Raw genomic sequence first — 12764 nt, 5'->3', positions numbered from 1 at the left:
TTTGCTGTGAAACAATTTTAAGTGCCTACTTTCATTCAGGAGAATAAAAACTTCAAAACTTAATGTCTTGATGATGGTGACGTCACCAAACAGCTTGAATCCCAGTGTAAGGCTCGCAATGACTCGTTTTCGCCAAATAAATTCGATTTACTGTAACATAAGCAGCAAATCCTCATTAACTGAAGCTGGAGCCAGGAAAACATTTGGTGTATGAAAATTTATCACCCCATTTATTTTTATCACTTGATTATTGTAACTTTCATCTCTTATAAGCCAGCGAGGTGCGATTAGAGACAGCAGTAACAAAGCACCCTGAGGTGGGGTGAATTATTTTCTTGGAAAACAACTTGCTGGGTTGCTCAAGGGAAGCTTTAAAAAGACCACACTTAGTGAACGCGTTTGATGCATTATACTAAAAAACACGTGGGAGGAAAATCATTGTGTACGATTAAAGAGGGATTTTCATGACGTCAGTGTACTATATTTTAATTCACATCATTACACAGAAACAGAAAATGTGTAATGTTCATATTGGTACTGGAATAATAGGACTGAACGTTTTCTGATTATAAAGCACAGTCGGATATGAGGTCTGTCTATAAACACAGCTGGAAAACTCTGACAGCTGGAAGTCTTTTCTGTTTCTCCTTCATCCCTGAACGTGTAACTACTGCTGACAATAATCAAGACCTTGGTTGAAACAGGGGTGTCATAAGATTTCCTTTTTTTTATGTTACCGGAAGACAGCTTAGTTTTATCTTTCTGTGGCAAGCCGATATTTGATGCACATTTCTTGACTTGTAAGTGTATAAAATTAGACCTGAATTGATCTGGACGCACAATAATTGATGCCTGCAAGAGGAGGAAGGTGCACTTTGGAGTCAGCGCCCTCCCGTGGTGAAACTGTGAAACTGCCCGAAGGGCAAGAAAAAAGCAGCAGACTGTTTTTAATACAGAAACTCGAAAATTGAAAGTAAAATTTTTCCCACACACAGACTGAACTCAACACCCACAGAATATATTTCTTCCAGCTATATTTGTCCACTTTGCTCACGGTGGGAAGGGGGTAGAAATAAACAATGAAAAACTGCATTGAGACATAATTAGTTGCCCAATTTCATATTATTTTGTACAGTCAAATTTAACTGCAGGCATCCCTGTCTACTGGCTTTGCACACATAGACAATCTTTTATTTGGCTTAAAGTCAGGGCTCTAACAAGCCACTTAGGACATTTAGCTTCACATCCCTAAGCCACTTTGTCCTTTTTGCTGGCGTATTTAGAAACGTCCTGCTCCCATTCAGCTTTCTAATGAGAGCCCAAGAAGTTTCCTGAAACGTTTACTTGTTCTTGTTGGTATCAGCTCTTCTTTCATTATTTTTGTAATGTTGAAAAAACAGCCCACAGCAGACCGTTAACACCGTCATGTATGATGATGTTTTATAGCCAAACAAAGCTGTTGGAGGTGCCACCTTACAAGCCAAGTTTGTTATACAGTTGTCCAGTTTAGGGGAAGTTATTGGTCACACCATGTGTCTTACTAATGCTGTGAAGAGTACTCAGAGAGAAAGCCTTTGCTGTCTTTTTGTATCATTTGCTAATCCGTCTGTTATGCACTGATCTGGCCTCCATCGATACTGCAATGACACACCTATACAGCTATGAGTTTAAGCAGAGAAACTGGATCAGGGTGTTTTTAATGTCACAGCGAGGCTCCGTATCCCAGCATGCGCCCTGCATGTGCTGCTAATGCATCACATGACATAAACACAGACACACACTAGATATTTACAATAAATTTGATCTCAAAAATACAAAACAAATGTAAACAAAATCTATATAGGCAAGGCAAAAATATAGACTATCTACATATTCAGACAATAAATGTAAACACATGAGCTATGAGCCATAAAAACTGCATAGGATCAGCTGTGTGTGTGTGTGTGTGTGTGTGTGTGTGTGTGTGTGTGTGTGTGTGTGTGTGTGTGTGTGTGTGTGGGATTGTTAGGAGATGACATTCCTTATTTATACATGCAAGTTTGCAAAAAAAATCTCTCTATGTAAAATATCATAGAGCACACTTAAAAGATAAATGAATACAATTTCTATAGAGATCAAGCTTGCTGCATGATTGCTCATCAGTGAGGATTACTATACCATCTTGTGCATCATGACACGGTTCCCAGTGTCATGAGTGGGAGTTCACTTATTTTTCTTGCAGGCTTGTGAGAAAGCTTGTAGACTCAACCTCATGAGCTCATCAGTGGGTGGAACCTCCTGTAATGGATCCTGCTGAGGATTTCACACTCAGGAGAGTAAAGACGATTCATTACAAATGAAATGCTAGTGTGTTCCTATCAGAAGAGCGATCGGATTTTTCCAAGGTTTTAAGAGCACATGGCCAATTTCACAGAGGTCTCTGATCCTGTTAGTTGCCTGCTTATTTAGCAAGTTTGATTGTGTTTGGAGCTCTGCAATCCAAAGCTGCAGATTTACCAAGAAGAATCAGAACTTCAGAATCTATGCCATAAAATAATAATAAAATGATCTGCAACTGTTATGTTGGCAAAGTTTCAGTCAGGCAAATTAAAGAGAGGCAAAGCTGCATTATATTTCACCCTTTCTGCACTGTGATGTAACATAGCACACTCCTACTCTCAGGTTGATCTGAGGCTCTGCGAGTAATCTCGTCAACAGATCAGAGATGAAGGTACTGAGCACAAAGCAGGGCTACACCTTCTACAGCTTAATGGGATTGGCCCCCATCGATAGATGTGCCACTGCGATTAGCCTGCTTGGAAGCAGTCATCCATTTGAATCTCAAACACAGAACTGCAAGCAGTAAGGAGAACAATAATAGTATAATTTTGCAGGACAAAACTGGATGCTGACATGGTGCAGACATGAGTAGCAGTATGGGCTGTTTTTTGATGCACTGATTGGGGATACAGAGTGCATAATTAGCAAAACAACAACATAGAGGCTCTTGTTTCTTAGATGGGATTTAATGCTTAAATTTGACTCTTGTTAGAAAATACTTACTCAAAACAAGACACGAGCATTTTATAAGTATAGGAGGAATTGTGTGTGATGCGTTTGTTTTCAGGATTCTACAAAGAAATCTGCCTGTTCTGCAGGATCATCACTCACAGGTCACACTTTTCCAAATACTCTCTGTCAATCCTTTAGTTGCCTGCTGAGCCTATTTGACCCTGACGTCACTGAACTGGACCTTGCGCTGATGGTAGAACATATTCAAGTTCCATTAAACCCACCCAACTTAGTAGAAACTCAAAAAAGCTGCAAATATACATTTAAAAAATACTGGCAGCACTGGCAACTTTTACAGCTCAAAGGTAAAATTACGCAGACCTTACAAATCTATTCATGCACATCAAGTTGTCCTTTATATTTATACATATCCATGTATGTATTGTTTTAATGAAAAAGCTTTATGCAGTGATGCAGATGTTGGTGCAGTCTAGCAGGAGCTGGGTGTTGAACAGACTCCTTACTACCTGCTAACGTAATACTAATTTGAACACAGCAAACAAACGCACCTGTAATCGCTCCATCTGGCAGCTTTGTGGTGTTTTACTATCACACACTAGACAAGAATGAGGACATCGTTTATTCTAATTATTGTAAATTGACTACCAGATATTTCTGTGTCATTGTGATTAAGCACTTACATAACACTTTAGCATCACCACACCTGGTGAACCAGCAGGGTGTTGGGAAAACTGATCCTGGGTCAGCCACAATCTAATGGCAGTGACGCAATAATATTTTGTAATTTAATATGACTTGGTGCTTGTAATATGAAGTTTTAGTCTCTGTGCGTGTGAAGTTCACACAGGTTTTAGTTTTAATCATTAAATATTAATTTGTTTATTTAATACGAATACAAATACTCTCCAAATTATGACTTAACATGCTTTTTAATTCTTCTGGTTTTGCCGATGGAGGTGTGACAAAAATTTATTATCATTTTATTTACTTATTTATTAACTGAGCATTAAGTTTTTTCTTACAACTTTTTAAAACAAAATAGAGGGCTTGTAATCACTGAGACTACCTTTCTTTTATATGAATATATTATTTACAGCATATATCTATAAAGATCACTTGATTAATTCTTCTTCATGCCAATGTCTTGCGAGTGAAGTTGTCGAGTTCGTCTGAAAAGTTGTGCAGTGCCCGTCAAAGTAGTGCATAATTGACTGATGTAACAGTAAATATAAACATTACTTTATTGTACTTAATTATTTAGAACTGCTCTTATTCCATGCATATGATAATGCTGCAGGCATAAGGATTTATCATGTTACAGGCTTGTAGGACGTGTTTTGTGCAGCATGTTGCAGGCTGTAGTGCCCATAACAGTAAAAGACACACATCATAGGACTTATATGCAATGGATATGATGTATTTTACAAAATCATATGTCAGATTAGGAAACTGATTATTTTAAAAGTACAAACAAATCAATCGTCAGTAAACTTTCACTTATTACCTGTACTTGTTTTCAGTTAAATGTTACACATTTGTAGTGAAACGTGACCATTTATTTTTACCCATCATCCCAACATAATACACACACACACACACACACACACACACACACACATGTTGGTGACTTCAAAGAGCCTCAGTACACTGAGTAGGTGAATACAGGCAGATTATACCTTTTTTCCTGTCGAAATAAATCCAGTGCCTGTAAACTGATGATGATTATATGATTACATCAACTAAAACATCCACATTAAACTCAGTGTGATCAGCATTTGCATGTAACATATGACTATATTAGAAAGTTATTTATAAATGAGACCTTATGCTACAACGTATTGTGACCAGTCACATATACCACATGTTGAAAAAGACCCATAATACACTTTTAAAAATGTTTTTTTTTCCTGTCTTATTAGAAAACAGAGAAAACATCCACAGTACCAGCACCTCTCTTCTGCTTAGACATTAAATTGATGTAGAGTTGTCACTGAGGTTATGACATATCCCATGATATTGATCCTCAAAGTGGGTTTAAAAAGAAAAAATGATGCTAAAAAAGACTTTGGAGTGTGACACTCATAAACGCTACCAGAAGACAGAAAATATTCATAGTATGAAGGAAAAAAATTTCATATGTTCGTTAAATATACTGAAGTTATTCTTTTTTTTTAAATATCAGAGACTGATTGATCTTTGATGGATTTTATTGAACTAGTGTGACTGTCCCAGCTCACACTCAGGAAGAGGCAGGGCCTAATTATCGTCACAAGAACGCCATCTGAAAACAAATGATCCAAAGCAAGAAGGTGAAATGAAGCTTTCATGTTTTCTTGGGGCGATAAATTTTAGAAAACCAGTCAACTTTTTAAACACCCTGTTGGTGTCTGAGTCTACGCTCAGTCTTCTAATTGAACTAGTAACCTCAAATATGGTGTCCCGGTTTAAGTCCTCTAACATGGAGGGTGAGGACGTAACACGTGCTGAATACTTGGCTCATTGACTTCAAACCATCAGCCCTGCAAGGATCATCAATCAATTCCTCCAATCCTCCAGAAACTGCACCTACAGTATCATCGCAGCTCTTCTTCAGGGTATCCCACAGGAACATTTCTCATATTGTTTAAAGCGTGTCAGATCCCCTTTACACACACACAGATTATGTATCAAGGAACGTACATGTTTCCTCTGAGACCCCACTGAAGAGCATAGTGCAGTGACAGTTGCTGCATTTAGCAGGTACCACACCACCTGGGATTTAAACGTCTTAACTATAAGACGTTTATAAGACTTTAATGCTCCCCCTCCCTGCTTCTTCCGTGTGACCCAGAGTAAAGAGTCCAACAGGCAGGAAGGACTGCAAGGAGGAAAAGAAATACACATTTAACTACACATTTGTTTTTTAAAAAAAAAGCATCGCAGTAAAAGCGTTGTCTACTCAGAGTATTCAAACATAGTTACCACATCAGTAAGTAGATATTACAGATACAACAGAATCTTGTATCTAAGATGAAATATATTACGCACGGCTATAATAACGCCATTGTTGTGGAATCAAGGTAATTTATTTATATAGTGAATTTTACCAATATGCACACAGTTGTTGCGTAGTATGTGAATGTGTTTATTTTCTCATTTTCTTTACATCATTCACCACTGCCCTCATTATACTAAATGGATTGACTGGCCAATCAGGAAGAGATACCTCATAAGTCAGGCTTTAAGAGCAAGTAATTAAAGGGTGGATCTCTGCTTGCCAGAGCAGGTGAATTCATTTGATCCTTGAGAGAGCCATATCTAATCAAGCAGGGCCCGGAAGCTTCAGACTCCTCCTTCCCAATCCCCTTCCGCTAGAAAATCGCCTTTCACAACGATTAGTTGTCGTACCCAGATTTTCCTGCAGCTGTTCTCAGACAACCATCAAAATTTCCTTCCTTGAGGATCTTGAGTTTGAGGAGGAAGAAAGTATGGGTGCAGGAGCCAGCGCCGAGGACAAAAAGTCCAAGGAGTTGGAAAAACAACTCCAAGAAGATGCTGATAAGGAGTCTAAAACGGTCAAGCTATTACTGCTTGGTAAGTGACCTCCTGAATAGAGTTGTGCTGTGCATCCTAGACTGCAGGAGAGGAGAAGTGCTCAGACCAACAGGGTTTACCTGTTTTCATGGAGGATTCAGTAAAAAGTAATTTTTAACTTTCCATCTTTGGCTGCAAAGGTTTTGGTTTGCAGAGCAGATCCAAAGTGTTAAACAGATGCACAGAAAAATATGTTTCTTTTAGTTTCAGACTGACTGGTGTGTGAAAGATAATGAATGTAATGTTACAAAATATATATATATATATATATATATATATATATATATATGAAACTCTTAGTTTATTAAAAGATGCGAGGACTGTTAGAGCTGTTTCATTGGTATGAGGTCAGGGGAGGCGAGAGATTAGAGAGATAAGAAAGCAGATTGAACTTTTATACCCACAGGTCTGTGATGAAGGCCATTTTGGAAATTGCAAGTTCCATAACTGAAAAGTAGAGCAAAAGCAAAAGCTTAGACTAATGTTCGCCTATCTTTACCACCTGCTTATGCTTATTATATCATGTTTAAAATACATTAGTCACAAAAAATGGCAGAATTTCACGTTTATCGAAAAGATCTTCAAAAAGAAAAAAAGGAAATCTGTAAATACATATGCATGGAATTTAAAATAACATATTGCATTTAGAAATCTACTGGTGAAAAGAACTAATAATCATCTGACTTTTACTTAAAAATGACTCTTCACTTCTGATGGAAGGACATTGGTGCTTAAAAGATCACAGCCTTTGGTCTAAATGAATCACAGCCTGGCAGTGATATGTCAATCCTATTAACTAACCAGTTTAGTGCAGATCCACTTGGTGAGATCTTTGTTGACTTGCAGCTCGCACAAAATGTATAAAATGTGTTCTGTTCTGAGAAATCAGCAAAAATAACTCACAAACGTTTATGCTTTTACAGGGCGAACCTAAGCTGTTCATTTGTACAAATTAGTCTTGAAAGTGGTTTGTGTTTTTCTGACAACAATTTTTTTTAAATTGCTATATCATTTGCGATTGAAAAGCTAGTCAACGATTTAATATAGACTTGCAAGTGATTTACAGAGATGTTGCTTCTTCTGCTGCACATGGATCAGATTGTAAGGCCAGGTAAGAAGAGAGCCATCACGTGGTCTCAGGGGGATATTGTGAAAACAGAAAAAAAAAAGACCACAGAGGATCCCAAACTCTGTTTTATTACAGCTCCACAGGCTTGCAGCTGATTTCAGTAGCGAGCAACTTGTCTGCTAAATGGTGAAAGTAACAGCTGAAGCATTTTAGATGTCTTAATGAACTTTTTTCAGTCCATAAGTAATAAAACTGCCTGACAACAAATTTTGTGATGATTCTGCCATCAAGGGAGTAAACAAAAAATACACAAGCAAAAACGTAACATAAAAAACAAAAACAAAAAAAACCTCAGTAACAACAAAATATAGGCCTTGGTGTAAATTTTTCCAAACAGTTTTGCATATTAGAAATGGCTGTGATTTCACTGTTGATATTCTATATTTTCGTGGATTTGTATTTTCTTTAAAAAAACAACAAACAACAAACAACAAACTACCTCTTCAAACGCCAAATTCACGCCACTGCAGGGCCTGCAGGCGCAATTGCAAGGGCGCATGAGCTGCAGAGAGATCAGGGACTATCTCATTGCATCCTGGGAGCTAACAAAAATGTATCTTAAAGTCAGTACCTTGTTACAAATTAGCAAAACAATGACTTCCTTGCTAATAACTTTCTTATGGGGGTAAAAAAAACCCAAAAAAATTAAAACAAAAAACAACTTCCCTCCTTTAGAGCCGCATGTGTAAAGGTTTTAAATGCTCAGCACTAAGTCTGTCCACGGCTTAAGTGATGTGGCTCAAGTGGGAGCAAGACGGTCAGCTTTGGGTGTCCTGTGACGCATAAACTCCTTCTGGCCTAACTTAGCTTACAGTGTCGGAGGGAGCCTGATCTGCAGGGAGGCTTTTCTGCAGTCAATTTTACATAAATGCACGCCACTCATTATGTATGCATGCATGTACTTACTGCAACTTGCTGTCATTTTAGCTGGTTTCAGTGTTTTTATGTCAGACGTCCAACATTTGGTGATGTCTGCCGACAAAAGCTCAGTGCTAATCATTAGTGGGTGAGATTTAAAATAATAATAATAATAATAATAATAATAATAATAATAATAATAATAATTAAGGGAGTTTTTTTATAGTTTAGCAGGGGGAAAACTCCTATGAGAGCTGTGGCGTTGCTGCTTCTGTTATCTAAGCTTTGGCTAGTTCGGTGTCCTGTGTTAAAACAAAAAAGCTCTGCAAGAAACTGAGAGTCAGAACACATCAGAGATGTATCAATGCACATTAAAATCCATCTCCTCCACTTTGCATTTCTCATCCTACTTCTATTGTATTTTCTTCACTTATATATCAGTGCACCTGGCATTCTTATGCAATATATTTACATTTAGTGTTTTTATCTGCCCACTGTCTTGTGTTTGCAAAGTAAAATATCTTCATGGTATGAAATTTAGGATGTTAACCTTTGTTCTCTTTTCCACAGGTGCTGGTGAGTCGGGGAAGAGCACCATCGTTAAACAAATGAAGTAAGCGTTAAAATACGTGCTGATGGTAGCTTTGAGTCATTCACTGTCACAGGTAGACAATGGGAGTTTGGAGTTTTTCGGGAGTTTTTATTAATCCCATCAGTCATGAATTCGACCATTTGGCTAAAGCTCTTCAATCTCTGTCTGTTTCATTTGCAGTGAAGCCCTTTACGAAAGCTTAACAAGGCAAACATCCGCTTACTAATTCGTCAGCACTTCTTTTGTGCACTTGGTTAAACTTTGGCAGTGAAACCAAAGTGAGATCACTAAGACACCACAAGGTGGCACCCTCTCCCTCTCGGCTGTTTTCTTTCTGCCCATCAGCTCAGTTAAAGTAGTTATTGTTGAGAAAGCTTTTTCCTGAGTTAAAACACTTCTGCCCCCACTCTTCTACTCGCTCGCAGGATTTTGCATCAAGGTGGTTACACAAAAGAGGAACAACTGGAGTTCAGAGCGATCATCTATGGCAACATCCTGCAATCTGCTCTGGCTATCATCAGAGGCATGGAGATGCTTGGCATTGATTTTGGCGCATCATCTGGACAGGTCTCAAGTTACACTTAAGAGATAAAAACCAGACATGATAAACTTGTTGAGTTCATTCTCCCTGACATTAAATGTTGCACTATAAATATTTCAAGCACTTTGTCCATGCTGATGGAGTTTTATTCTGTGTGCACAAAACCACAGGAGGATTCACAGAAGCTGCAAAACTTGTCAGACTCTATAGAGGAAGGCACAATGCCTCCTGAGCTGGCTGATGTTATCATGAAGTTGTGGAAAGACTCTGGAGTGCAGGCCGCCTTTGACAGAGCTGCTGAGTACCAGCTCAATGACTCTGCTGGCTAGTGAGTCGATGTCATATGTGTAAATCTAAAGAGTCAGCTCATGCAGATTTTATAAATACAGATGATTTCATATACCAAGACTGACTGCTGTACTGTTTGTTCTGGAATCATCAGCTACCTCAATGAAATGGACAGAATCTGCAAGGCAGACTACATGCCCACTGAGCAGGATGTGCTGCGATCTCGAGTCAAAACAACTGGTATCATTGAAGAGCAGTTCTCCTGCAAAGAGCTGCACTTCAGGTGAGTCACTGGGAAACTGGCTAAAGCTTACATCTCTGCGGTTCACAGGTACTTAGTGAGTGTGTTCTGACTTTCTGTGGTGAACAGGATGTTTGATGTGGGTGGCCAGAGGTCAGAGAGAAAGAAGTGGATCCATTGTTTCGAAGGTGTGACTTGCATCATCTTTTGCGGAGCTCTCAGTGCGTACGACATGGTGCTCGTAGAGGACGATGAAGTGGTGAGTCAAGGAGTCTTAGTCCTAAGTCCTAAGTGACCACAAAGAAACTTGTCAGTGAGTAACTCTGCGTTCACTCTAACTTTTATAGAACCGTATGCACGAGTCCCTCCATCTGTTCAACAGTATCTGCAACCACAGATTCTTTGCACTGACCTCCATCGTGCTTTTCCTCAACAAGAAGGATCTCTTTGAAGAGAAGATCAAGAAAGTCCACTTGAGCATCTGCTTCCCAGACTACGACGGTAAGATCGCGTGCTTTGGATTTCAGTTATACCTGTGGCATGTGGCAGGCTTGAAGAAGGAGAATTTAGCAGTAGGCCACATCTGTCAGGCAAACAGTGAGATGGAAACCAGACTGGTACATGGCACCAGAACACAAATAGCAATAAAGAAGGAAAATTAACTTATAACATAAGCCTCGCGGCTTGCAAATACGTCACCTGTCACGTCATATAACACAAGTAATTATTCTGAACCTTCTCCCCTGATCAATTGCTTTCTTTTAGGCCCCAACACATACGACGATGCCAGCAACTACATCAAGTCGCAGTTCCTGGAGCTGAACATGAAGAAGGGCGTGAAAGAAATCTACTCTCACTTGACTTGTGCCACAGACACAAAAAACGTGGAAATTGTGTTCAACGCTGTGACAGACATCATCATCAAAGAAAACCTTAAGGATTGCGGTCTCTTCTAAGCAGCTGCAGAGTGGAAAGAAGGTACGTAGCGAGCACGCCACATCGCTCCCAGAGCCTGTGTCAGTGAAGACTAATAGAGTCAAGATCAGATCCCAGCTTTATCAACTTAACCTCATCATGTCTGGCCATCCTACATTGCCAAGCAACGGCATGAGAAATAATCAGTTTGGACCAATTGAGGCTGTTGAGGATGAGGAAGATAATCAGAAGCAAAAAGCAGTTCCTCAGTGGCTTGATATGATCAGTTTCACATTCCAGAAAAGACTGACAGTAAAATATTAGTTCAGCATGTTTATCACTTTCTCCACTTTGCAGAAATTCCTCTCCTACCTTAACCCCTCATATATTGGCATTAACTAAGGAGCGCTAAAGATGGAGCACAAGGGATCCTCAGATTGTTGTGTTTACACCATCGCTTCCATGCCAAGACACGACCCTTGACTGATCCTAGCACCTCATCATCTCCAACAGTTACACACCCCTGCAACACAGTGCATGTCCAGCTGGGTTGAAGCAAGTATCAAGCACCCATATCAACATCGTGGACATACAGCTTTCTACAAGACTCTTTCATTTTTCTAAACTACGCTATTTTTCTCACACCAAAAGCTGAAAGTTTGAAGGTAAGAACAGGAAATAGTTGCTGATTCCATCCTTTGACTTCTGTGTCATGAGTTTTATTTACTATTAAAGCCAAGCTCTGTAAAATAAACTAAATAAAATAAAACAATAACTCTGGGATTTATAAATATTTTGAATAGCAACATCTCAATTTTATTTTTATTTTTTTTTTGAGTACAGTAGTCTCTGTGGTCTTGATAATTAAACTGTGTAAGTTGCTGAGCAAATATCCCATTCCCAGTGCAAAAAAAATGTACATGTAACTACATAGTGTTGATGTATTCATTTCGCTTAACATTTTAATGTGATGAATAATTTTCAGGACATCAAACATGGTAGAGAAACTTTGTACATAAGAGTAGATAATGCATTATATTTTGAAAGATAATCTATGACAGAGGGAAACACTAGAGGGACGATGCTTTATTATAAAAAGGGATTGAAAAATCTACAGAGTTTGTCCTTTCTTATGAAATGTAGAGGCATGAAATAAAGACGCATTAACTTCACCTTTGTGTCCGTGTCTTCGTTGCAGAACCACACTGTCACTACAGTATATTGAATTAGCGAAACAGGCATGCTGACACTGACAGACCAGCTCGGGCTGTTACTTGTAGGGACAATGCTGCTGTTATATAATTTCCCTAATCCAGTCAAAGGGGAAATGGCAGCGTAGGGAAGTTCATTAACAATAACCCTATTGAGAGAGCAAAACAAATTAAAGCGGTAATTAATCTGCTGGGTGAGATTCGCTCTAAGATTGTGCAGGGACGGATACACGAGGCATGACAGCAAGCAAGGGCAAAACACAGTGTAAACAATATCTGGAGCTTAAAAGAGGAGCTATGGTTTGACTTGAGTGAGCGGGATTGCTTCCTTTTTTGTCTCTCCGTGATATATTAGCATTTCCAAATCAATGGAGAGTATGATTCTGTTCAAACAGCCGGAGAAT

The 12764-nt window shown here is 38.9% G+C and overlaps 1 protein-coding gene across 1 annotated transcript; it reads left to right on the top strand.

The window, feature by feature from the left end:
* Positions 1 to 6275: 6275 nt before the first annotated feature.
* On the top strand, positions 6276 to 12434 carry gnat2 (guanine nucleotide binding protein (G protein), alpha transducing activity polypeptide 2). Its single transcript, XM_040047785.1, has 9 exons — positions 6276 to 6585; positions 9143 to 9185; positions 9590 to 9731; positions 9876 to 10033; positions 10148 to 10276; positions 10364 to 10493; positions 10582 to 10735; positions 11000 to 11212; positions 11507 to 12434. Exons 1-8 carry the CDS (start codon positions 6480 to 6482, stop codon positions 11188 to 11190), a joined length of 1053 nt encoding a protein of 350 aa, XP_039903719.1. The 5' UTR covers positions 6276 to 6479; the 3' UTR covers positions 11191 to 11212; positions 11507 to 12434.
* Positions 12435 to 12764: the final 330 nt, after the last annotated feature.

This window comes from Simochromis diagramma, unplaced genomic scaffold (genome assembly GCF_900408965.1).
Source record: "Simochromis diagramma unplaced genomic scaffold, fSimDia1.1 OVJJ01000387.1, whole genome shotgun sequence".
In the NCBI taxonomy this organism is placed as follows: Eukaryota; Metazoa; Chordata; class Actinopteri; order Cichliformes; family Cichlidae; genus Simochromis; species Simochromis diagramma.
Note: the sequence above shows the minus strand (reverse complement) of the source record. Positions and strands in the feature narration are given on the sequence as shown.